This window comes from Papilio machaon, chromosome 16 (genome assembly GCF_912999745.1).
Source record: "Papilio machaon chromosome 16, ilPapMach1.1, whole genome shotgun sequence".
Classification (NCBI taxonomy): domain Eukaryota; kingdom Metazoa; phylum Arthropoda; class Insecta; order Lepidoptera; family Papilionidae; genus Papilio; species Papilio machaon.
Window position 1 is genome coordinate 5447615 of NC_060001.1, and position 27990 is coordinate 5475604.

At 35.7% G+C, this 27990-nt stretch overlaps 1 protein-coding gene across 2 annotated transcripts; it reads right to left on the reverse strand.

Moving 5' to 3' along the window:
* Window positions 1-424: 424 nt before the first annotated feature.
* LOC106713627 (synaptic vesicle membrane protein VAT-1 homolog-like) lies at window positions 425-27990 on the reverse strand. 2 transcript variants are annotated; one of them, XM_045681495.1, is made up of 9 exons: window positions 27598-27990; window positions 6991-7120; window positions 6196-6411; window positions 5362-5513; window positions 3799-3902; window positions 3519-3574; window positions 2681-2875; window positions 2216-2438; window positions 425-700 (listed from the first exon to the last, which is right to left on the reverse strand). In XM_045681495.1, exons 1-9 carry the CDS (start codon window positions 27846-27848, stop codon window positions 669-671), a joined length of 1359 nt encoding a protein of 452 aa, XP_045537451.1. In that variant the 5' UTR covers window positions 27849-27990; the 3' UTR covers window positions 425-668. The 2 variants fall into 2 exon arrangements, with proteins under 2 accessions (XP_045537451.1, XP_045537450.1); XM_045681494.1 differs by having other exon boundaries at window positions 2180-2438.

Sequence of the window (27990 nt, forward strand, 5' to 3'; positions counted from 1 at the left end):
GCGAAGTGCGGGCGGCGGGGCGTGCAGCGGGGCGCCGGGGGCACGGGGCGCGGGGGGCACGGGGCGCGGGGCGAGCCCGCCGGGGGTCGGGTCTCAAGGGCCAAATTTTTAAACATTTACTAATAAAATATTAAAGCTTAACATACATAAACATTAAGCATCTCTGCACCTTAGATATATAATAGCCATTCTAAATAACTGCTGATTAAAATATCTAATCTTAAAATAAGATCTTAATCATAAAACTATAAAAGACTTGTGAGTTAAAAAACAATCATAACTTAGGCCAGATTAAAAAAAAAATAAACCGTTATGGAATTCATTGCTAATTCGCTGTCCTCTGTGAAATCCTATTTCGTCCGTTAATTTCATGAAGATAGAATGTGGTGAGAAATGGGTACGAACTAAACTAATTTAAGAATAAAAATTATCGACCGTGTTCGATTCTGTTAATGTTTGAAAGCTATAAAAGAATTGAACAGGGCCGCGCTCAGACTTATTTATTTTAGATTAAACATAATAAAACATGAGGCAACACAGTAATGGCGGCCGCGCGCGCGCGCCGTGTGCAAGCGGTGGCGGTGGCGATGCGTGCCATCCTAACATCAGCTTCAACTCTAAAATAATGAATCGGCGGTGGTTCGTTGGCTCCAGGCTTCTGGACGAATTCAGCTAGACTCCTTCTCTTTCTCCTTCGACTCTGAAAATGTAATATTAACATAAAAGATACCATATTTCATTGTGTACTTATACTAGTTAATTTAAAAAGGTATGTTCACATGACCATAGACCTATATCTCTAGGCGAAGAGTTCGGAGCACAAAATTGAGGCCTGTTAGAATGCATCCGAAGGCCTTTTGTAGTAAATTTCCCCAGTGTTGTCATTACAATACAATCAATATTTATTACGTAAAAAAATATATGTATATGACCTCGTTTATAATGTTTATTTACTAGTTTTTAATAATGTTTTAAAATACAATTAATCGTGACATTTTTAAATTTAAAAACAATAAATCACAGTATTGTGTTTGATAAATACGTTTTGGGTTTTAATTTGTTTTTAGATAAATACTAGCTGTCGCCCGCGACTCCGTTGCGTGGAATTAAAAAAAATAATTAGTAGCCTATGTGTTCTTCCAAACGATATTTTTTATTTTATTTTACGTTTAATTTTTTACAGTAAGTACACTTCCTGAATTTGGATTTTTTTTATTATACTGGTGAGCATTTGCGTCACGCACGCTAATGACATTTCGGAAATTGTTATACTTTTAAAAGTCAAACTTGTATGAAAAGCTCTATCTAGAGATATCTATGCCTGTTACTATTTCGTTTGATGTTGTACCACACGGATGTGATTTCCGCGCGTGGATGCCCGGTCATGTGAACTTAGCCTTAATATTCTTCTTGAAGGTGTTCTGAATAGCTCTGAATGACTCTAATCGGATTTTGCTAAAAGTTGTGATGGCTCATTTTTTTTGTATATTTTAAATACTAAGCTCGTTTTATTAAGCAACTATTTTGATATAATCTGTAAAATAATTTGCAAAGTCAGTTATTTTTAAGCATTTAAGAGCGTATTAATATTGGGGCATGCTATCCTCCGAGATCGCAATATCTTAATGGCGTTTAATGCAAAAACAATGCCGTGTGTCTGTGAACGTCTTTTTTTTCGCAAAGCGTATACTTAATTTTATTTTCAAGGTCGTATGACTCGACTAGTCATAACCAAGCCGACTAAGCGCACATTTAAAAAAAACAGCCTTTAAATTTTTATCACAACCTTAATGATCGGTGATTAAAGCTTATCAATAAAATGATTTAAAGTGGGTGATAAAGCTTGAGTGTCACTTTAAGAACAACTCTATCTATTGAATTTGAATATTAATATCGACTCATTCGACGAAAAAACTTACATCACTTAAGTCATTCGGATAAGTCGATATTTGTAAATCAATTGTGTACACTCTCCGCAAATTTAATAAAAGCTGTAAAACTGCGTTGAACAAAGCAAAGTTAAAGACTGCTTACACGGCACCATCGCGTGACGGTGAAGCCTTCGATGTGCGCTTAATCAATTGTGTAAGCCAAAATAAAATGAATTATTATAAATAGATATACGATGTAAAGCGTCTACGCAACTACACATGCCTGGTCATATTAGTTCGAGACTGACCTTCGTCACTGTTACCGTTAGTGAGTGGTTCCTCACCGTTCTTCTCGCCGTTCTTCTGGCCGTCTTCCGCCGCCTTCTTGTCCTCGTCCTTGGCTTCCTTGTCCTTCTTCTCTTCGGAGCTCTCTTTGGCGGGTTTCTTCTCCTTGCCGGCCTTGCCCTTGGCGGGGGTGGCGGGCTTCGGCTTCGGCTCGAGAGAAGGATCGAGAACGAGCTTGCCAATGTTCTTGCGGTCGTGCATCTTCTGCATAGCCTCGCCAACCTTAAGTAAATAATTAAAAATTAATTTATGCAAGATTATTCAAATAAAAATGTTCACCGAAAACTACTTAATTTCCTACCAAATAATGTGAATAAAAGTGATTGATTCAGTGGGTGATAAATGGAAATATACATGTAGAATTAACCAGAAATTTTATCTTTTGAATGCCACAGTCTCACGAGGTCTATTATATCCACAATAATCGTGGTGGCAATGAACGTGTTAATCGACTCATGACTTACGTCTTCAAGTGCCCAGGTGGAGTCGACGAGCGGCTTGACCTTGCCCTGGCCCCAGAGCGCGAATACGTTATCTACAGCGCGGCGCACGTAGTCCGCACGCCCGTGCTGGAACAGCAGGTGCCGCAGGTTCAGACCCGCCAGGCTCTTGTTCTCGTCGAACAGCTTGATCGGAGACACCTTGTCCACTTGCCACCACTAGTAATCAAAAAAACAAACCATAAATAAAGCGATAAATAAAAAGATGAGAACACATATTACGATATGTTGATCAACTGACGGTTCTTTAAGTTGATTATTTCTCGTAGATTATGTTCTGATCGCGAAACTTTATGACAATGATCAATCTTTATTCAGGTGGGAACATCAGTAATAATACGGTGAGGAATCGTTATTTTTATAAAATAAAATTAAGGTAAATAGAAGACAAAGTCTTATTCAACAGAATACCCCACTATGTTGTTATTAACATAAATGCTTTTTTTGCATAATTATATTGAGTTATGTAGTTAAATACAATTTTGTATCTTAATAGTAAACTGTACAGCAGATGAGTAGATAACTTCTTAAAGAATATTAAAACTTCGTGATTAAAAACATTTGAATCACGCTGAAGATTTTCGTAAGCCGTGAGTCATAACTGAAGTGAACATTGAGATTAATACCCCAAGTACGATTACGACTAGACGGTTTGGTATCCCTCTTTTAAACTTAGTATCCGCTATCTGCCTTTCACACATTCGGGATAGGCTAGTTTCGAGAGTGGAAATACACTGTTATATTAAAGAATATTATAAAATACGAATAAAAAAATAATCATAAAAATCAATTGGAAACTCACAGCACGAGCGGCGCTGAAGAAGCTCTTTGTCTCACCGGTCACGATGTTAGATGAACCTAATACAAACGATCACGTTAACACACTTTATGATACAATAATAATACAAAGTGATAAAAGTTACTGATGAATATAACATTTTATTGATACAATTACTAGAGCTATATTACATCTAATTAATACTAATTTTAGTATGACTATTTGTAGATTTAACTAAAATCTTTCTTCGTTTTTAAAACATGCTGCTTACGTGTCTATGGTTGTAATGATGTAATGAACTTACCATAGAGAATATAACGGCCCATAGGCTTCAGTAACTGGTAGCCGCGGTTGCATTCTTCGCCGCACAGGCAGTCCAGCACAATATCCACACCATCAGGAGAAATCCTATCAAACATATATAAATTTAGAGTTTTTCTTTTTTTTATAAATCAAATTAAGCTATTTGAATGCAAAATCGTTAGTTTATCTATTGAAATGACAAAATAATAAAATAAGGATCGTCTTATGTAAACATGACCGTGAAAAATAAGAACTATTACATGAAAGACAGTTTAAAGTCACGTTAGATAAACCGCGCTAAAAAAGGATTTTGGAACGCACTACTATGGACCTAATAATGAAATTGAATTTTTTCGATAAACCTTTCCCGCCGACTTCCTCTCGACCATTACTTAGAACTGCCTGTTTGTTTACGTTGAGATTGTGCGGCTCGGGATTGTTTACGTTGCAAACAACTAAACCGTTATAAAAATATCTTTGTCTATTTACGAGTTTTAAACGCCCCGCGGCCCCTACGAAGCAGCTGCTTGAAAAGGAATAAATAGAACAATTAGCCCATAGTGTCCATTTTAATTGAACTTTGAATTTATCTCTCGAGATCAACATGCGACACCTAAGTTAGAAGAAGATGATAGTACGAGGGGTCAAGATATATTTGTCACTGGAATGACACGAGCTAGATGGGTGGTACTAAAGTACGTGACTGTAATAATCATCAATTAAAACATGGGATCTAGAACAATTGGTTGATACAGAAAGAATGCGGGATCTTTGAATGAATAAAATCCAATTAGCTAAACTAGTTGTCCGTCGTAACGTTGAGTAGGAAAGGAAACAAATGTCTCGCGACTCGCGGCTCGCTGCCACGGATTAGTCACACGGGAAGGGAATGTAATTGTTAGAGAATGTAATGACATTTTAACAAGACGATAATTAATGGAACGAACCCTTTAACTAATAATGAGAGCACTCAGTAATTTTTAAAATGAGAAGTCCGAGAGTGAACTCAAAAATTACAATCTGTTACAATATGGTGTAATTTTTTATTAATGTGTAAATTTTGAAGTTCATATTGTTTCATTATTACTACAATTATGTGGATATTTTGAGAGCTAACAGTAAAGTCAATATTTGCTCTTATAATAACAGAAACGCGTAAATGCTTTAAATAAATGTTCTTTTCGAGCGCGCAATGTATACAAGCAACCATTAGCGGTGCGAAGGGCCGCTTTGTATTGCTCAGTTCATATTTTTAGCGCACTGATTTCACGATACACAGTCCTTCTTCATTTTACATTTTATTTTAAATTTGAATTAATCATGATCTGATTCATTCCTATATTTATATTAATGAACAAAGAGATAAGGAAAGTAATAATTATGTACGCTTATTACTCAAAAATTGAGACAGCTTTCTAGCAACTTATAGAAGATTGCTAGACTGTTTAGGCCGACAGTAGTCTATCAAGCTGGTATCTGGTTAAGGTTTTGTGGCATTAAACAGTGATAAGTAGAGCTGCTAAGATACTTTATATCATTTATTGGAATGCTGCAGTATACTTACTTTCTGACTTCATTAGTGTAATCGCTGCCCCTCTCGAGTAGGTGGTCGATGTTGTTGTTGTTTGCCTTTAGCGCTTCGTGCTTCGTCTTGGAGCACACGCCGAACACCGTAACGTTGTCCACGGTCTTGGCCAGCTGTGCCACGGCTTGGCCCTGGATAAATACAATATAATTTTATAGGAAACCAATCGTTCGGACTACAAAATTGAATTTAACCTTTTTATTTGTGTTAGATCACTACACGCACGGCTGAGTATTATTATGGATTTCAAACATTTCGTAATTACTTGCTGCGGAAACCAAATTAACTAGTTAAAATGTCGTAGTAGCAACTTAACATTAAAATAAGGAATACATAATAAACGACCACGCTTATAGAATGCTCTGAAGGTTTAATTATGAGTTCACTGACACGCACAACTGTTGACGTCATCGACAGTGATAATTACAAATAGCTAGTTATGATTTTTCTCGCCTATTTCACTAATTAGTGCAAAGATTTGATTAATTTATACTACAGTTACACAGTTTACGACACGTGCAATAAGTTGAACATTTTAATTAGCGATAGAGAAAATAATTAATTGGTTTCTTATCATTATATATTTTATTCAAGGGCTGAGGTCATTAAAAGGTCACAAATCACTATTTTACTGCCCTCATAAAGCGTGCATAGGGTTTCTGAACCGGGCAAGTCAATATACGATTCTCGATTAATTGACTTTCTGTCCATTTTCACAGACAAAATGCTAGGAAATCCGAAAATGGAAGGAAAAGTCGGAATTTTAGTTTATTACGCTATTGAAAATAAGTAGCATGTAAATAAAGTACATACAACGCCACCGCCAGCGGAGTGCACAAGTAGGCTCTTGCCCGAAGTGAGATTGGCCATCTCGAAGAGCAGCAGGTAAGCGACCACATAGTTGGTGGTGACCGCCACCGCGTCCAGCGCAGTCATACCCTCGGGCAGGGCGTACACGTATTGAGCCGGCACAGATACTAGCTCCGCCCATGCTCTGTACTCCGGAAGGGCCACTACTTGATCGCCAACCTGGAATAAAAAATTTATTAGTTTTCTTATCAGTTCTTGTTCGGGAAAAGAGACATTGATTAAGATCTTTTTATGAGATCGAGGTAAAAATAATCACGTGAAGGAAAGAAAATATTCAACAAACATTAAATAACTGCAGCTAGTGAGATATAAAATATATCGCGTGTACAAACGCTATTAACAGCATCCTTCCTTTTATAACAAAATATAAAAATCACTATAATCAACATAAACATTTCCTTGCGATTGCAAAATAACAGATGCTCTCTAATTGCATGTTTTCTAAAAAAAAAAAAATAAAAAAAAAAAAAATTTAATAAAATTTTATTACCGTTGCCGTTTTAACCTATATTTTAATTAGAAAGGTATTTAATATTTCTAATGTTAAAATGGTCGCTGGAGATACCTACCGCCTTATTAATTTGTAACGTTCAGAAATTTTAATTATATTTGATTTTAATTTAATTTTTAAACGGTTTAAAAATAAGATAATATTGAGATATAATTCTAGGTGTAAATGTAAATTTAAATGAAACATAATCTTATTCCCTTTGCAAGTGTTAGTAACTGATTACAGACCTTGAAGTTGGTCACACCCTCGCCGACTTGCTCGATCTCACCAGCGCACTCGAACCCGAGGATGAATGGAGTCTTTGGCGGGGAGTCGATGGCGCCCTGACGCACTATCAAGTCTTGGAAGTTCAAACCGCTGTAACAAAACATACAATATTATATTTAAAGTTTGTTGTTACTGTTTAATTAAGTTATCATATATAATACTAGCTGTCGCCCGGGACTCCGTCCGCGCGCAGTTAAATAAAAAATTAAAAATAGATGTTGGCCGATTCTCAGATTTACTGACTATGCTCACTTCGGAGGAGTATGGCAACGAAAACTGTGACACGAGAATTTTATATATTAGATAGATATATTGACGTAGATACTTAAGTTAGAATGTTTTTTAACTGGAGTTTAAAGACAATTTTTTTTTTCATTTTTGGAAGTAGCAGTGTCGCCATAAAATTACACCACAGGTCAAGTTACAAAATATACCATAACTATATACAAGGAATTGTTTTTCATATTTTCACACCAGATTAAAGTATTTTATACTAGTTTAAGATTTATAAATCTGATATAAAATCAGCTGAATCCAAACATTCTTTGGTATGAATAAGAAGCGTCTGATAATAAACATATGCATTGAAACTCCATTGTTATCTATTAATATTACTAGAGTTAAAGAACACCAGACGACGTAGCGGGTAAACTGTTTATACGTTGGATAGATCGCGGCATGCGGCAGCGAGCACCGAGCACCGAGCTTCGCTCCCACTTCAGACATACCGACACCAGACACCGTCATTATGTTCCATGGCGCGCTCGTCTTGCCGGCGCACGGTGGTCTCAAATCGGATTTGAGGGACTTAGGGTCAAAGTGTTCGTTACCAGTTTTTTCTTTATGGAAATGAGTAGAGGACATCAACCCAAATAATAGTTGTCATGTACATTTTTTGCCTAAAGGTTGTAGTTTGGACAGAAAAAAATAATCATCGTTTTTTTTGTATGAAACGCATCAAAAAATGTTAAATTGTAGCTAAGCCCTGTTTGATCCCGCCTTCAAACCTTTTTTTTCTTAATCCCTGTCTAGTCTACTATCGTTACACATAGTAAACTTGCGCAACTAGCTGCTACTCTTCGAGATTAAACGATTTAAAAATTTGCAAAATCTGGATTATTTTTAAAATATTTATTTTGTATTTACATATTTTATTTGCACCTACTTTATAAAGAACTGAATAAAAATGTATTTAAACTATGATTATAATGTCAATATCAAACATAATATCAAAAACTAGTGTCTAAACTTACTCACTATTGCTATCACCATGTTGCAATTGCAATGTATCTACATCTTGAAATTTGATTTCTGACTCTCTCGAAAAAGGTAGCAGCTCTTTGGCTCTTGGCGATAGAACCATTGCATTTTGATTTCTCATACGAGGTCTTAGCGCTGAAATCTTCGGATCAGACGACAACCTTTATTTACTTCAACCTTTTTGAATTTTGATGGCTCCGAGTGTTTCTATTTCACCTCTTATACTAGTTCTTATAGCTGCCAAATTTGATTTCTGACTCTGTCGAAAAAGGTAGCAGCTCTTTGGCTCTTGGCGATAGAACCATTGCATTTTGATTTCTCATACGAGGTCTTAGCGCTGAAATCTTCGGATCAGACGACAACCTTTATTTACTTCAACCTTTTTGAATTTTGATGGCTCCGAGTGTTTCTATTTCACCTCTTATACTAGTTCTTATAGCTGCCACTGTTGATTTTGTTTCTTTTGTTAATTAAAAAAAAATAGGACGACAATAGAACGTTGAAGACGGTCCGTCATTTTCCCAAACAATAGTTCCATCAGGTTTCTGCAGCCTTATTGGAACTAGACTAGCCATAAAAATACTAGTCATCAAATTCTTCATCTGACTCCTGTTTCCTGTTACTTTGACGGGAAGCTCCATCTAAGCATTGTTTGTTTCCCTAAAACTATCGAAGTGGCAATACTTCAATTTTAGAGAGGCAGTGGGCGAAACTGGCTCTGAGCTGTATCCGTCATATTATTAAGCTTAAGCAAGCCAAATTACAGTGTTATCCAGACAAAGAAGACAAGACAATTACTAATGAAGGAGCATCCATTAAACTTCAAGCCCCTGCTGAACTTGACAGTATCATGACTTCTGGATGTACTTGCTTTTGACTTGGACTCTACTGCAGAATTACAGCTTATTAGTAAATGGAGCTTAGATGGAGCTTCCCGTCAAAGTAACTACAAACAGAAGTCAGATGAAGAATTTGATGACTAGTATTTTTATGGCTAGTCTAGTTCCAATAAGGCTGCAGAAATCTGATGGAAGTATTGTTTGGGAAAATGACCGACCGTCTTCAACGTTCTATTGTCGTCCTATTTTTTTTTTTTAATTTACAAAAGAAACAAAATCAACAGTGGCAGCTATAAGAACTAGTATAAGAGGTGAAATAGAAACACTCGGAGCCATCAAAATTCAAAAAGGTTGAAGTAAATAAAGGTTGTCGTCTGATCCGAAGATTTCAGCGCTAAGACCTCGTATGAGAAATCAAAATGCAGTGGTTCTATCGCCAAGAGCCAAAGAGCTGCTACCTTTTTCGACAGAGTCAGAAATCAAATTTCAAGATGTAGATACATTGCAATTGCAACATGGTGATAGCAATAGTGAGTAAGTTTAGACACTAGTTTTTGATATTATGTTTGATATTGACATTATAATCATAGTTTAAATACATTTTTATTCAGTTCTTTATAAAGTAGGTGCAAATAAAATATGTAAATACAAAATAAATATTTTAAAAATAATCCAGATTTTGCAAATTTTTAAATCGTTTAATCTCGAAGAGTAGCAGCTAGTTGCGCAAGTTTACTATGTGTAACGATAGTAGACTAGACAGGGATTAAGAAAAAAAAGGTTTGAAGGCGGGATCAAACAGGGCTTAGCTACAATTTAACATTTTTTGATGCGTTTCATACAAAAATAACGATGATTATTTTTTTCTGTCCAAACTACAACCTTTAGGCAAAAAATGTACATGACAACTATTATTTGGGTTGATGTCCTCTACTCATTTCCATAAAGAAAAAACTGGTAACGAACACTTTGACCCTAAGTCCCTCAAATCCGATTTGAGACCACCGTGCGGCGGGAAAAAACGGAAGCAATGCATGCGCAGAACGCCCGCACTAAACTAACGATCACCAATTGCTTAGGGTATACTTAATACCAAAAACACTCAGAGTGACAATTGACGACTTTTCTTTAGTAACAGTGTTGCTACTCGTAAATACATATAGCATTGGGATTTTGTCCTTTGAATGTTAACAAGCTTACACGTCAATGCTAAAACGAGATAAAAGTTAGTCATAAAATATATGACCACAAATATAATCTTTTAATTTCAATCTTTAATTTTAAAAAATCGATATATCCGATCGTTTCAGCCTCGCTTATTATTCACCACGGCCCTTCGTGTTTATGGCGCTGTGTATTCAATAAGCACATCGCCTAATTAATGCGCCAGGAATGCGGCAGACGATCGCTATAATGCGCCAGAATACTGCCTTGATAGTCATCACCAGCTCATTTAAATATCAATGTGTCAATCGACGTCGATATGCCGCTTGCACAGAGTTGACGTGCGTTGATCATTGTAATCATTGTAAGCTACGAAGGGACCAACGTTTGTGAATCGTATACAAATGTTGGCTTAGTAAATTCTGTACGTAAATAAAAATAACTCTTTAAGTTACTCTTTTACCACCACTTTTAAACCACTAAAAAAAGAAATAAAAGTGTGTAAGATTGGTTAAGTAATGTATCTGTAAATGTTTAAATAATCCAAACAAATGCTTAACTTTGAATCAAAAGCATAATCATATTTCAACTCATATCTGCTAACAAAACTGGACAAAATTAAACATTTAGAAATCCTTCCGTGTTGTGATATAAGCATAACAATGTTATGAACGGACCATTTATTGATCGCCGGAAAAACAAGCCACATTGACGAGCCAAACTGTAAACAAAACATCGGAAGACAGACGTGGTTCAATATTGAATGGTTTTGACAATATTGCATTTGACGTTTAAAAATCGGATCATAAACTGTATTTTGCGTGTACAATCACCTGCATAAATGTAAACGTTTACAAACCATTAGAAATTAACTTGTATAGGCTTTTAGTTTCAAAAATACTTATGAATGTAAAACCGAAAGCTTTACTTTTATACCAGCTTATACATGTTTTGTAAATGTATCCATATGACGCAGCTGACTGTACCAAATGTTTTACATAATAAAATGTATACATATGAATACGTATTTTGAACGCACAAAGTAACATGTACCTAGATGTTTCGCAGATATCCATCTATCTTGCTAATATTATAAATGCGAAAGTTTAGATGGATGGATGTTCGTTAGAAGGTATCTCCGAAACGGTTTAATAGATCTTGACGAAATTTGATACAGATGTAGAACATATTCTGGATGAACACATCGGCTACTTAATGAGTTTTTTTTCCGCGTGGACGGAGTCGCGGGCGATAACTAGTAACAATATAAATTTAATAAAATACATTGATGTAAAACATGTCAAACAGTTTCAACTGCACATTAATACCACAATGTATTCTCTGACTGGTGTCTTAAAGTTTTAATAACGCTTCTCAGTCTAATAAGTATCTTTATCTCTTGGTACTCAATTACTCTAACGATGTTGCGTGTTTAATTATTATTTTAGCGCCGAAATTTGAATTCTAGAAACACTTGCAAAGCAATTTGGATATTCTAGGCTACGTGGTACGCATATAATATAAATACAAATGAAAAGCTCAAAGTGTTAATTAAGTGTACATGAGCGCTTCACGCGTAACGGAGATAATTTATTCTTCAAAAACAAATACCATGTGAATAATGAATGAATCATTCGTTCGTTTTCATTGTTTATGTATTTAAATTTGTCATTCGCTCGATTCTGTGGAAGGGGAGCCGCCGCCGCAGACCGGGCCCCCTTTTTTTTTTCCGATGCCTACGACGATAATGCACTAAGGGGTTTATTCAAGAACATGTCCGAATGCCCGGACGTGCCTTATTACTGTCAATAAATAATTTAAAAAACGATGCACAAACGAATGACTTTTCATAAGTAAATCAATCTGTACCTCTTCTGTGTTGTTAAAAGCAAAGCTTCGGGTCTTAATTCTCTGCATGACTTAACCAAAATTCATACGTATTCAAGGAAATCTTAAGATAGTCATAGTTTTAGATTGTTGTAATTATATGCATTTACTTGATAGACTAATAGTGAGAATTAGAACTGACGAAACTATAAACGCAGGTATAAATATCGTTGCTCTGACTAGCTAATCATTCGAGTGCAGTCGGGCCCGCATAAGTTTATTGGATAAATCGGTGGCGGTTGTACGTCATGTCACAGGAAAAAAATCCTAGTCTCATAGCATCCTGTCGAAGCATACGGGTCGCAGCCGAGCTTTGGAATGTTAATCCGCGATAATCTCCCGACGTCGACTTCGAATCCATTGTACTCGTATTTAATTTAACAGTTGTCATGCTACCTGATCGTTTATTCAACAGTGACTCGAATGGCTTCCTATATCGGTAGTACCTATGTCGCGACGTGACTATACATTCAGGTAGAAGATCAGTTAATAACTTACACAATTGTAAAAGTATAAAATATATAGGTTCTAAATAAATTTCTCAAGAAATAAATAACTCGCATACAGATCAATTAAGCTACGTCCAATATTTTTTCCATGTAATAAGCAAAAATATTTTAATTCTAGCGGGAACTTTTCATTTAGTTAAATTTATTTTCGTGAGTGTAATTGGAGCCAGGTAAGTACATTAGAGTTTCAAGTTTCGTTGCTAATTGCGTGTCGCTAACTCCTTGTGAAAACGAGGCCTTGGCGCGATAAAACCTAATTCATTTCCCCAACGGTAACGAACCTAAGCAAGTCAACAACCTCATCCACTTTAGATTTAAATAAATCAGCAGTTTTACGAAAACTAATTGCCATTGTATATAGTAATTTATTTAATGAATATCTTAAGCATATTATTCCATACATATTAAAACTTCTACAGGTACTATAACCATATATTATATATTAAATAACATTTTAAAGAAAAACTCATAAAAGTAAAAATTCGGCAGCGAGATCTGTTAGTTTAAGATCTTTAGAACATTTTAACGTACTCATTTAAATAACAAAATATTGTAGAGAGCATTGTTTAAAATAGGACATCAAAGTAAGTTAAATTATAATCAAATTACATTAATGACAGCAACATTGAAAGCAGCGCTCGCAACCCTAGCAAAGCGTTAACACGATTAATTCGACTTAAAAGATTTCTACTCACGCTATACAAAATGCTTAACGCATTATTAAACATAGCCGGAATATTAGAGAATCGGTCTAAATAATTCCATACACTCCCTCAACTATTGTATTTTGCACCCCTATTTCTAAGTAAATTTATATAGCGACGGGGTAAAAAGGTCGCGCCGGGTGTCGCGACGACATGGCGGCGTCGAGGCGCTGGAGTAAATTGCCTATAGCTGCGACTAGTCACGCAATAATTACGTGGCAACACTATGACTAAGATAAACATATTACCACTCATTGTGGAACATGCTCTGAAATTACACGAAGAAAGTTAATAAAATGAAACGCTTTTTGTTACTACAGACTGAGAAACGAGAAAAATAAATAGCACACTGGTGTATAATCATAATTAATTCATAAAATACTGATGTGACAATGCAAGCTAGTTGTTAAATCAAAGTTACAACCTTTCAGATTAGCTACACTATTGTAGTAGATTTTTTTATTTATATTATAAATAGATGTAGAGCATAGTCTGGAAGAACACATAAGCTACTTATTATAGTCCCGGCCGACAGCTAGTTTGAAATAAAATGCATTTCATATTAACCATTTATGAATTATGCAGCTTTTTGCATCGGTAAATTATAACAATTTATTATATTGTATTTAATAAAAGATTTTTAAATGTATTAGATTACAAACAGGCGAGGTATAGGTTATTTACATAAATTCCAGGTTAATTTATGCGCTATTATACGCACAGGCTCGGTCCAATTTAATAAGACATTGGAATGTGCGACTTCCGGCGCGGTTCAGTTCGGTGGGCGATTTTAATCATTGCAATAAATATAATGTGAAGTTAGGGCCAAGTGATTGCAGCATATTCATCACAAACTGACAAAATATAATTAAACTTACAGTATTTTTCAAACATAGTACAAATTGCAGAACCCAATTTTAGGTGTAGCGAGGATTAATGGGAATCAAGGGTAGAATACTGCGTAGCCGCTAAAATATTTGAAAGATATTACTAGAAATTATGTACTATAATAACTTTGTGGGGTTATTATTCGAAGGTTGTTAGTCGCAAGTTTCTCTTTAGTATTTTCTCCCTATCTTATCTAAGTCCTATTAGGCTTCGAAAGTGTTGAGAGGCAATTGCTATCTATCTATCTACGTTGAATTTTATCCGTACGAAAGAGTCTTACTTTGGTTCATTAAATATATTTTATTTTTAAAAAATACATCTGATGTAAGAAATAGCTTGATGCAGTGGAAAAAACACGACAATTTAACTTGTACAACATGTCTCGTAGCGTGGGAAATTAATTATTTTTAATTTATTTTATAATTAAACATAAACAATTGTATACTCGACAAAAAAAAATTGTAATTTTAAATAACTTATTCAAATATTTTATTTAACTTTATTATAAAGTAAGTAGGTACAAAAGAGTTAAACGACATCACCGGAAATGTCACCAAAATATAGTTATTCGGAGTTAATGATTTCAGTGCAAATTAGAAGATGAGTAATTAACGCGAGGAACTTGCGTAAGTCGGGTGTAATCCACACAAGCCGCCATTTCCACGAAGCCCCTGCGACGTACAACGCTACACACTTCATCGCACAATAACAAAAATATTGCATTTCGTTTACCGACTACATCGATTGCGAACTTTTGCTGACATAGTGGTACAATTACATTGAAAATTTTAAACTTTTAAACGCGTGGTAATAATGAAATCAGCATTGTTAACTTTAAAACATCGTCATTGGTTCCTTACTTATTTGACATTCCTTATATCATAACAAATATTAGTGACTTTCTTTTATAAGTCTACTCTCCTATTTGACTAGTAGTAAAATACCTAAACAGGATGAATCTTTGGGTATAAATAAATATTAATTAATTACATCCTCTCCATTTCAGTTTATAGAAGAGATCATCAAAAGATAACATAATTAAGAGGTCATTAAATGTAAAAAAGAACACCACGAACTGGTTCCTAGCATACGTTTTTCCGTAGGCGGTAAACAAAATCTATCTTATCGTATTAACAAGTACGAACATTACATTTTCAACAGCACCGCCTTCTTGTATGTGTTATCATTAATATTAATCTGAGAACTGAGCATTCCTTAGCTCGTACGAGTACATTAGTGTCATGCCACATGCGTCATACTGATGGCCGATTCGCCCGAGGCGAGCTCGTGGTCTGTAACTTGATAGACACGCTAGGTAATACTTGCGTAAAACTTAGCGAACATTGCCCACTTGAATACACTTCTTATGTTCTATTTTTATTATGGCTACACTCGTGATTAAACTGTTTTCAACTGTCTGCATTTAGAGTTGTGCATTTCGGCTTATGAGAATCTTTTATTATTTGATTTAGGGTATCGTCTCTCGTAAATATAATTATCTTTCTTACTTACAAGGTTGACAAGAGAGTCCGTAACATTTCAAAGTTTTGCAAGCGCCAAAATTACACGTAAATCAGCTTAAAATATGTTGTACATTGTTTTGAATACAGTGAAATTCTATTCATAAAAAATATTTTTGTTTAACCGGGCAATTTGTTAACTTATACCTTTATTAATGCAATATTAGGTAACTCAGAATTCTCAGGTCATTTTGTAACAAAGACATCTTAGTTTTATGGCAGTGTTGGGATTTTAAAACAAAAGCATTTACTCCGGCGTCATTAAATGTAAGCAATCGTTGGTATTCGCCCTTTTGAATGGGATAATCCTACTTTTTTTTTTTGAGAAATAACAATGTTTTGTTAATATTTGTGTTTACTTAGAAACTTGTTTACTATTTACTTTAAATTGCAGCAACGGAATACGTTTCAGTTAAAAAAAAATGTTCACAGGCGGTTTGTTAAGGTTTCTAAAGATTGTGCTTGTGTGTATAAAATGAAGAATTTAAACTGTAAGATTGTATACTCAAAGAACTAGATGCGTAAAAATTAAATATGCGAGTGCGCATAAAAATACGTCGATGAGTGCTTACGCACCGAATGGAATTTACAAGTTCGCGTGCTTTATGAATCATTTGTATTCGGTAGGCATCGACACGTTAGCCATCTAATCGATGTACCCGTCGTATTATGACTTGACGCAGGAAGTTGACGCTTCAATTCCTCGCCTTTTTATATCTGTTAATATCCACAACTATTGTAACTATATTAAGTGCAATGGAATATGCAATTACAGGAGAAATATTTTTTAATGTTTTTAATTAATACTAAAAATTATAGCCTTATTTTGGAGCTTTGTTAGATAGATACTAGGTTGCTAAATAATCTTGCTAATTTAAATCATAAAAAAGTAAGAAATAATATTCACTTAATCGTTAAGTACGTTCTTAGAACTTATTGCGCAGTTGGTATCAACAGTAAACATAGACAATATGGCGGACGGTTTATTAAAAATGTCATGATTCATAAAACGCATGCGCAGTAACACTGTGAACATTTTTGTTGAACTTACAGCAATGTAACGAACGTTCATAACAAGCCCATAACAGATTTAGCGGTAAAAAGGAACAAAAATATATGCATTAATCGTATATTTCGTATTGTATGGAAATGTGTTAGTGTGTCAAATAACTTGAATAAAACTGCATACATTATGCTATTAAAAGCTACATTCCACCAATTTTTATATACAGTCAATGTTTTATTGTGTTTTACATACGACATATCGACATGCATTCTTTGAAGAGTCACGCCACTGAAGGCTGCATATTATGCTTTGTCTGCATAACCACAATAAAAGTAATGTATAAATAGTTAGTCGAATTTGTGCATGCAATGACGTGCAATATGAATAAATTCTTTTTGTATTTAATCTATTCTAGGGATGGCAAAAGTAAGTGATACTCAATGTTTGACTTAAAACGTTCCAAATCAAAAGATGTTGACATTACTAGTGACAAATAACCGTAAACGATTTTACGGGTTTAATGTAACACGAGATGGTATTTCACTAGATATATGAACATAATATAATTTATTAGATAATATCTATAACATTTTTAGTGGCAACAGCATTATTTAACAATAATCAAATAATTTGGAAACGTTTCACAATCAGAATATAGAAAAAGTAGCCGGAAATCGCTTTCCTGTTAATCCTTTACAATAGTAGACGCCGACTTCCCTTAACAGGTTAAAACACCTCGGAAGTAACAACACTGGGTTTTAAAATTGATTTCCGGCTAGCGGTTTCGGCGCCAGTTCGCATGTAATGAGTGATGCCCGGTTATCGGCTTCCGATCTATAGTGACGTGCCATGCAACGTGTGTTGCCAGCTATGATAAAAGCTTTTTAATTATAACCCTAATCGCGACTGCCATATAAAATTATATGTTCGTGAAAATATGCAGCTATTATGCGAATGTTATTCCGCGTATTTTAAATATTTAGTAGCAAATATTCCTTTACAATCAATGGTATGAAGTATTCTTTTTATATCGGAGAGTTGTTTTTTGTTTATTTAAAACAAAGTGGGATATATTTTTAATGGAATTATTATTAAACATTTAGAATACATATCATGCAATGTAATTTTTTTGATATATGCTTTATCTAATTTGACAAAAAAGTATTAGTATTTTTGTCAATAAATTTTTTATTCAAAGTAATAAAGTTAATAATGGACCATGTAATCATTTTAACTACCGTTTAGCATTATGTAATAAAACTGGTGTAATGGACTGTTAAAAACGATTCAACCTCGTTTACTCATCTTGCACGCTGATTCTACGTTACTCACAGCTTTGGCATTCGTCACACTCGTCCGCATTAATTGACCGCTCAGGAAGTGTACTTTCATTCCACAGATGGGTGGGCATTGCTATGGGGTGACGGCAATTCCAACATGAATTCCGAGTCAACGCACTTTGACCCTCAATTATAGCCCCCTCTTCAAATAGACCAATCTTATGCCGTAGTTTTATGAGGCCGATATAAAACAGACTGCAACATTTGATAACCAATCTATTTCGGACGCCTAATAATAAAAGGCGCTTTTGTTGATATTTTTACGTATTCTTTATGCTTCAATAAAGTCACGAGAGAAAGGCGCTTTTTGCGTTCGGTTCGGATTTCATTGCGGTTTTATGATTTTTATTTGTAAGAAAGCATCTTTGGTGCTTGGAAACGCTTTATTGAACTGCGATGTCAAAAGAATATGAAAACATACAAGTCTTTTGATATAGTTAATTTGTTTTTTTTTATGCGTAGACAACAACGCCATTTATATTGTATTTCGAAATTACAACCAGTCAAAAATAAATGGTTCTATATCAAACTACCTTCGTAAAATTACTTATTTTCTTTATGTTCTAAAATCTATATATATAAAAGAAAGTTGTGTTAGTTACACCATTTATAACTCAAGAACGGCTGAATCGATTTGACTGAAAATTGGTGGGCAGGTAGCTTAGAACCAGGAAAGGGACATAGGATAATTTTTACCCCGTTTTCTACTTTTTTTTTTATTCCGCGCGGACGGAGTCGCGGGTTAAAGCTAGTATTAAATAAAGGCAATTAATAGATGTGACATAAATTCATGAAGTTACATTGTTAGCTGTTATCGCCGATGACATCAGCAAACAAAATTTATTGATAGGTCCATTTGTTTTCAACGTTTGGACCACGTTATCGGACATTCTCAGAATTGACAACACAACTCGTATCTCTAGAGATAACGCGATGCATTTGTGCAAGAATGTACTCAAGGTACACAGAATAACAAGACAACGTTATTATTGTCTGTTTCAAAGATTTTGTTAATGTTTGCTTTACGTTTTGTTTAACTGAATATTATTATCATAGTACTGGCTGTTGCCCGCGACTCCTTCCGTGCTGAATAAAAAAAAAACTTAATTAGTAGCCTCCATACTGTGTTCTATATCCATGCCAAATTTCATATAAATCCGTTGAGCCGTTCTGGAGATACCTTCTAACATACATCGACCCATCCATCCATTTATAATATTCTACGATAAAAAAGTTAGAAAAATAAGCTTGGTTAAGGCGAATAATGATTTAAATATCTTCTAATAAGGATGAATAAATATAACCATTTCTCATTATTAGTACAGAACTTGACTATGTATAATCCTAAAACATTAACAATAATGTATATAATAATAACTGCTTAATAACTGACGAGACGAAATTGACGAAATTGACGAAATTGTTGACGAGTATATGCCCAAGAATTCAAGGTTAAAACAAAAAACGACATTGTTAAGACACGATAAAAGTATATTATAAAACGTTACATAACATAATAATGCCTAATATAGAATGAAATGCTAACTAACGAGTTACAGATCGTACCGACGGACCCGCATCCGAACATATGCGGGTACAAAAAAAACGACACGAACATAACGCCCTCGAGTCGGGCAATAAACAGAATATCATAATAGTGACAGTCCCGATGGCACACAAAAAATTTACACCGAGACATTTGTTATATTATTTCGTCAAAGTGCGGTTTCCACAAGAAATCTATCTTGTTGTCTTTCTTGGACAGATTAATAACTAACTAGCTGTCATTCGCGACTTCGTACATGATTAAAAAAACTTAATTTTATAATATTAGTAAGTTGAGTAAATGGTAAAAGATATGTCAGGAAATCTGGAATTTCTCCCACCAGTGTCAAATATGTCCGTATTTTAAACACTAATAATTTTTGCCTTTACTAAGCCATATATTCTAGGTTTCCCTTTACGTACTGAGTACCTATATTTATTATAATGTTATTCATAGAAGAAATTGCAAAACAAATTGATGTCATATCAACATTATCTGCAATTACTTCATCAGACGTTAAAATGGCCTGATAAGATAATTAATCATGTACAAATAGTTATTCTTTGAAATCTTACTAATAAACATATATTAAAAATAATAAGAATTTATTATTAAAGAACCCTACGTATTTGTGATTGACGGTCACCCTACATTTGATCGTTTTAAGGCGCACAAACGGGAGAAGGCTGCGTACCACATCTACGTTACTAAAAATAGAACCGCAACCATTGGGCCACCGGAATTTGTACTCTAAACACGCATGCGCGTATCCCATATATAAAATTAAATTAAAAATAAAGAGTATGAAAGGTATAACAATATTAATTACACATTTATTTATTTACATAGTATCTATATTTTATAAAAAAACAGTATACCACCGGCTGTAGATTGCCATGACTAAAGTAAAGACGAAGCAACCAGTGGTCATGGCTGCAGAGACAGGAACCTCCTCACTATGCGCGCGGTTTCCAAAATAACTGCCCTCCGATTGGGACCTTAACCCAACTATTAAGCGAAAGTTTCTCAAGATGGTGGTCGAAGCTTTTCGCTATGAGTCCATTCACCGATACGACTATCGGAACAATAGTTTTCCATTTCATACGCCACATGGCAAGGTTACGTGAGCAAAATCTAAGTAAGTATACTAATAAACATTAGTATTATATTCCGACAGTGTAGACTAGACAGAATAGAATCTAATATTATAAACTAGCTTTTACCCGCGACACCGTCCGCGCAGAATAAACATTAGAAAACGGAGTAAAAATTATACTATGTCCGTTTCCTGGTTCTAAACTACCTGCCCACCAATTTTTAGTCAAATCGATTCAGCCGTTCTTGAGTTATAAATAGTGTAACTAACACGACTTTCTTTTATATAGATGCGAAAGTGTTGATGGATGGATGGATATTCGTTAGAAGGTTTCTCCAGATCGGCTCAAATTTGGCGCAGATGTAGAACATAGTCTGTAAGAACACATAAGCTACTTATTTAGGTTTTTTTTTTTAATTTGGCGCGAACGACAGTAAGTTAATACATTCAATCAACTTTAATTGTGAGCTGTATATTAATTTATTTATACTTATATCTTTTAACACCACCTGTATAAACAAAACTTTGCAACTATTTGTGTTTTATGCAGTTTGTTTAGGAAATATGTCAAAGACATTTGCGTCATTAGTTTGCAAATCACACAAGAACAGCGTAAGTACACTGTTGTACGTACATAAAACATTGTTGTTAAACATTATAGATACGAGTAAGTTGTGTGTGTTGAAATAAAATTGCTTGTTACTATCTCCGCCTAGACTTTGTAATTATAATTGTTAACATATAAACAATGACGGTGTTAGTTTAGTGTTTTGAATTAAATATTTTAAAAAAATACAGTCGATTTGATAACGTCCTTCTTATTGAAGTCGGCTAAAAAAAATTAAAGAACAAGAATTGTCTACATGTTGACAACGCAAGAAAGTAATAAAATAAATGCAATTATTAGTTTGTAAATCCATATATATTATATACTATATACTGGATAAATTCACTTACAATAAACTATAACGACATGATAGAGAAATTAATGATCTCAGAAAGTGATCCTTGCAAGTGGCTACGTCTGATCCGATGATAAATTGTTTCATAGCCGGGACAATCTTGCTCTTTATTTATGGCAATAAAACAATTTACAATGTCATCTGGCTTATTCGCTGTACGACTTAAAGTATATAATCCGACATGAAATTTACTGTTCGTAATCCTTGTGTGTCACTGCTGCGTTGTAGATTCCAATGTAAGACAGAACGGTTTAGTGTATTACACAGGGAAGCAGAAACACATTTTATCGTTAAAAGTCATCTATTGCTATATTACAAGCAGCCCGCCTACATAAAGTACATTTCTAAATTTTTCTAAGTATTTAAATAAAATATTTTTTTTTATAGTCATGGTCTTCTAACAATCACATTATTACGGAAAAGTATTTAAATAAAGTAAACCAAACAGAAGAAAGTAAGGAAATTCAGCAAATCTTTTATGTAATTAAGTAATGCTTGGTAACAGCGGACACATCTTTCACAAAGATGCTGTTGGCCCTTCGATTTATTTTATCTCTCACTTTTTACGACGTATGCGGGGACGAAGCGGTGTAATGGATTCCGGGAGACAACCGTTGTAAGATATCGAATATTCAATAAAAACCACTCCCGACCTCATTTGCCTTTACTTTAATAAAATTGAAGATTGGCAAAAGTAATTTAGGGCGTTCATATGCCTGTTTTTTCGAGATGAGTTCTTTACGCAATGTTCTCCATTATTAAATAATTACACTTCAAAAGCAACTAAGCTACTAACGCGAACAAAATACAGCATTAAAACACTGATTGCCTTATTTCTTATTATATACGTTGACTGTTACGTCATATTCCGTAAGTGAATAAAAAAGCACGAGACAAACTAAGATGTTGTCGGAAATGAAAACTAGCTGAAACAATGGAACCCGAATAGATCTCGTCAAAGTTAAAATAAAATACGAAACACACATGTTTTTATACATTTATCGAGAAGGAATGGTTAATGGGCGCTGTAAAAAAACAAGCATCGGCGTCGAAAGACGAAGGGCCTGCGGAGATCGGTCGGGCGAGGCTCGGGTAGGGGACGCGTTGTATTGATCCGTCGCTCGCCTCCCGCCCGCACACCCCGCCGCACTCACCCCCGCGACAGACATTACGGGAACTCGAGCCCTCACCCCGGACGCACAGCCGACCCACCGTCACCCTGTCACCCCGAGCCGACGCAACCACACCCCTTTTTCATGCGAACGAGTCATGGGATTTTCCAATTCAATTTACCCAGCAACAGAAAATATAGCCAGAGTAATATACGCCGGCAAATAATACCTAGGAACACTAAGCCCCGGCCTCGTAATAAACCTCTATTGATTATACCGATCGAAAACGGTTTATGCTTCAGTGTGCGATAGTTGAAATTTCAGCTTAAGGAGTCCAGAAAGATCTTATTCGGTGATTTGTTACATGTCAAGTGCTTCGAATTTGTAAAAAAAGGAGTATTTTAAGAATGCGGCGAAGTTAACCGCCATATATAGCGGCAAGTTGATTCGATTATGGTCACAATAAGCGACGAAGCATTTTGGTAAGTTCAATGACTTCACGAACAATGTGGCCGCGCGACCCGCCCGCCGCCGCATCTGCTGCACGATCAGGGATTTCATTTCGTCTGACACCACATGTCCTGACGCGCGCCGCTTCCGTCTGACCTCGAAAACCATTACTTAAACATCTACCCACTGTTGATATTGATTTCCTACACTAAAGGGAACAGAATCTTTTTTCTCTCTTTTTTAATATTTCTGATCACGATAAGAAGAACTTGATATAATGTGAATGCGATCGAGACAGCAAGACTAATGTTATACATCTGTCAAATATCAGGATTAGTACTTTTTTTTTTGTTGTCGTTACAAATAAGCAGGGTATAGTATCTCGACTATTTGCCACTTATCAGGTGATGTATTACCACTTCTTGACGCCTTTAATAAGGGGTATAATAATAAAACATTTTTTTAAACTTATCAAAACACAAATTGACACGACAAAATTAGAAACATTATTATATTCATGGTCAAAAAACCACATTAAATGTGATAACATGAAAAGTATTGCACTTAAGAAGTGAATTAATCAGCGATTTGAAGAGTATGTATGTTCACGTTGAATGACTCATATTTAGTGCAAGTTGAGATTCACATTACAAGTATATGTCACATATTACATAGTCGTTCTAATTATAATGGTTAGATTGATCTACATATTACATAAATAAAGACATACAGATATCGATAGTAAATAAAGTGAATCACAGTGATATCGCATCTTGAATAAATACGGTTGTCGCCAGGTTTGATTGATAGACGATCTACCAGCCTGTTATTTCTAGATATTATTTTATAGACATTTTATTAATACGCAATAAATAAATTCATTTGACTTTGTAATTATGTAATTAATTTTTACGTAGGTTTGTATTTTAATTCAATTACAGTCTGTGCCTAAACGGCTGATCTTATTTAGACGATTGAGGTGTCATTCGCTTAGTTCCCACCTATTGATTTTTAAGCTAAGAATTAGTTCAACATTTTTCTATAGATATTGGTAGTTTAAAAGAATGCCACAGGTTGAATTATTAGCAGTTACAATCATTGAGTTCGTAAAATTTTAAGAAAACTAAGACAGTTTGGTGTATCCAAAGCATGTAGGTAAGTGACCTGATACGGGAATGAGTCAATCTTAACAATAGAATTTGAATGACTATAGTTATTGGACATTAATCATTCAATCAGATAATATACCCGTATGTCGAATCGTTGTAATTAAGTGTGAATATAGGATATTCGACGAATATACCGTTCCTCACAATTGAACATTATTATTGACGATTTATCAAGACATTATAAAATTGATAATAGAAGCTATAAGCTTAATTAACTAGGATAGAAAACGAAATAATGTGTCGTACAATGCACTTACTGATCGTTTTTTGTAACAGATTAAAATATTATATGAAAATGTAACAAAGTCGTAAATACTGACCTCACATAATATGTTATATGTAAGTTAATTTTTTGATTATTATGAACAAAAATCAATGTAGTGTGAATTTTAATGTTGTAACAGGGTACTACCTTGGTTATTATTCTGAAGTAATTTTATAGTGTAGTTGTAACAAGTTATCTACAATATTATACGTTGTTACTAGTTCACCCACTCGGTACAGCATTCATTGCGATCACATCGAGTTCTTGCGATCGAGTTTGCTTCGAGAACATGACTTTCTAGTGAGTCATAGGAAGAGAGCTATCTCGCGCAGACGCTCTCAATAAGGAAGAAGGTAATAAACAAATTCATCTCTCACATCTTATGTGGCTTCGGCGCCCGTTAAATGCACAATACTGCACTTTATATACCGTGGTAGGAGGCCCACATCTCGAGGGGCAGAAGCTAATTTTAGCATCTAAATTGATACGCCCAACAAAGGCGAGGATGTGAGCAATTAACACGCACTTTCATTGCAACTACGCCACTGTCACTCCTTGATACGATTTATGCTTGATTTATTATTTTGTGTACACTGTTGAAATGTGAAAAAACAGAGGTTCTAAATACAACATTAATGGACGTACATCACACGTACATCAGACACGAAGTCTGAATGTGAATAAAAATACAGCTCTTGCTAATTAACTTCACAGCATACCAACGATGTAATCATCTACTATTTTCTTTATTTAATAATTGTTTACAGATATACAGTAGGACGTCTGAACTATTATTAACAATAAAATAATATATTCAACACATGGTTATTACTGAGCGGTGTTACGATACGTTACGGCAATTGCGATAATACTAGAGCAAAGATTAAGTAACAAAAAACAGGTCCACAATTAGGTATCTTCCATCTCGACCGTTCAATTTACTCTCCGGGCATATGTAAGTAAGCTCAATACAAGGGCGTAAGTATCTCGATTGTTCTCGGAAGTCTACTAACACCGACGTGACCTAATTGAATATAATGCGTCTTTATACATCGCAACGATCCCTTCGAGAGCTCATACAAAAAGCCTGCATCATGCGCACCCATCGATCCTTAATAGGATGAATTTCATTTTATAACTGTTACATATCATTATTTTAATAGCCCTATAAAACAAGGAGGCCCTTGTGTGAGTTTTACAACCGATAACACTGGTCGATTGTTTAGATATTTTCTTCGTGTTTACGTTGTTTCTATTTTAAGTTGCGTTACGACTTACAAGGCGTCGTGTGTTGACCGGCGCGGCTCAAGTTAACGTTCTCTAGTGCATGTGTTGCACTTACATGAATGATCGTTATAAGCCGTGGAAGTCACGGTCACAACGTATCAACGACGGCGACTTCTACGCTAGACAGGTATTTAATTCTAACGTCTTACGCTCAATGTGTCTTGCATAATGGTTATTTAATTATGGGTCAATAGACTCGATGTGAGATTTATTTCATTCGTAACAAACAATCCAGATCATGATTGTTTTGACTAGAACTTACATTTTATCAAAATAAATCATACTGTAGTTCATAAACTAGTATTTTTACTATTCAAACATTCACAAAAGACGAAAGTTCTATCAGAAAAGATCCGAATAACGTTTGATTCGGTATGTGAGTAAAGTATGCAAGAAATATCGAGTAAGGAGTAAGCTCGACAATGTGGAATATATCAGAGAGAACCGGGCGGTTTGCAAGCAGGCGGATCATATTTTCGCGGCAGCTGGTCGCGTATGTCGCGGTCATTTACATAGTAAGTCCGCGATAAGCGAGCTAAATTTAGCGCGAGCGGGGATGCGCCCTGCGGCCTACGGCCTGTATTCGCCGCCACCTCGCCCGACACCTACGCACCGCTCCGACACCGCTTCCACTCCCTACCCGGCCCAGCCCATCCCACCTCAGACGCACGGCCACGAGCCGGAATCGACCCGTTCTCGACAGCACACCGTATATAAAAAAACAAACGAAATTATCCACAAAACTAAATTATGCCCCCCCCCCCCCCTGAACACAATAACCTAAGTACACGATCGCTCCAAACTAAGTGAACTCTTTAAAATCCATCTCGGTTAATATTAACGAGAAAAATGGCAGTAAAGTCATATGTCGAGGCAAGTAGACTGTCGACGCGGCTACTTCGCCGTATTATCTCAGCCACTGGAGCGATAAAAAACGAACAAAGAACAATATCTTGTGGAGTGTATTCCCTTTCTCACGAACTCGATTTCTCCCTTCTGCTGGCAGTAATTATTTGCCATACAAACGCTCTTAATACTATGTTTGTACTGAAGAAACAAAAAATGAAGTAAAAAATTCAAAATATTGATAAACGAGCTAAAACGGAATTCATTGCATTTTTGTATCGAGTCCTTGTTGTAAATCCGGCGTGGGTTTGCGTCGAATTTTGTTGCAAGTGTGCACGCAGAAATTTTGTACTTTTTCAGAGCAATGCAATGCTACTGGTCAGTGCAGGCGACGCGCTCCGGCAGATGTCGGTGAAGCGGACACCGAGCGAACGGGACCCGCCCGCCGCCGCCGGCCACTGGGTGACTAGGTGCGAATCACCGCCCGTAAAGTTACGGTGGCCTTCAAGTAATGTGTAGTACTTTTACTACCTATGATGGGCCTTTGCCTGGCATCGGCGCTTATCATCCTGTCAATATTTTTTTACGGGTCGACGTCGTACAAAAAATTTATTCACCGCTGTCCGGTTTTGTCAATTTTTAACTTAATTCTTTTACATGACAACTGAAAATATTAACAAAACATAAAGAAAATTATGAACTCAAAACAAAACTTACCAAGCTTTTACACGTATCAGCACCTCGCCCTCTCCGACAGTCGGCTCCGGTTTTTTAAGAATCTTGACGGTTTTGAGTCCACCGAAGCCGGTAAGGACGACGGCGCGCATTTCTTTGGGCGGAGGGGTCTCTTTTTCTTTCTCCTCGGATGCCTTTTCAGGAGTCTCCTCCGGCGGGGTTTCGGTGGTGCCATTTTCAGTGGGAGTCTTCTCCGCCGCAGGGGCCGCCGTGGTTTCTGTGCTTTCCGTCATGTCTATTTGTTTGCTGTAAGGGCTGCGGTGTGAGCGATGCGCTTAACGGACGCGTCGAGAATGAGCCCGGGTGAGTAAGTGGCGGAAGCCGGCCGACGAGACGACGCGTCGCGGAACGAATGAGTGGAGGGAAGGGCGCAGC

Bases quoted from the DNA above. Each gene is read 5' to 3' on its own strand.
- LOC106713627 (XM_045681494.1), bottom strand. From the start codon at position 27,848: ATGACGGAAAGCACAGAAACCACGGCGGCCCCTGCGGCGGAGAAGACT. The intron at 7,121-27,597 runs GTAAGTTTTGTT...GTTTTGTTACAG, and splicing joins CTGATACGTGTAAAAGCTTG to CGGTTTGAACTTCCAAGACT. The intron at 6,412-6,990 runs GTCTGTAATCAG...TTTTTATTCCAG, and splicing joins AGGGTGTGACCAACTTCAAG to GTTGGCGATCAAGTAGTGGC.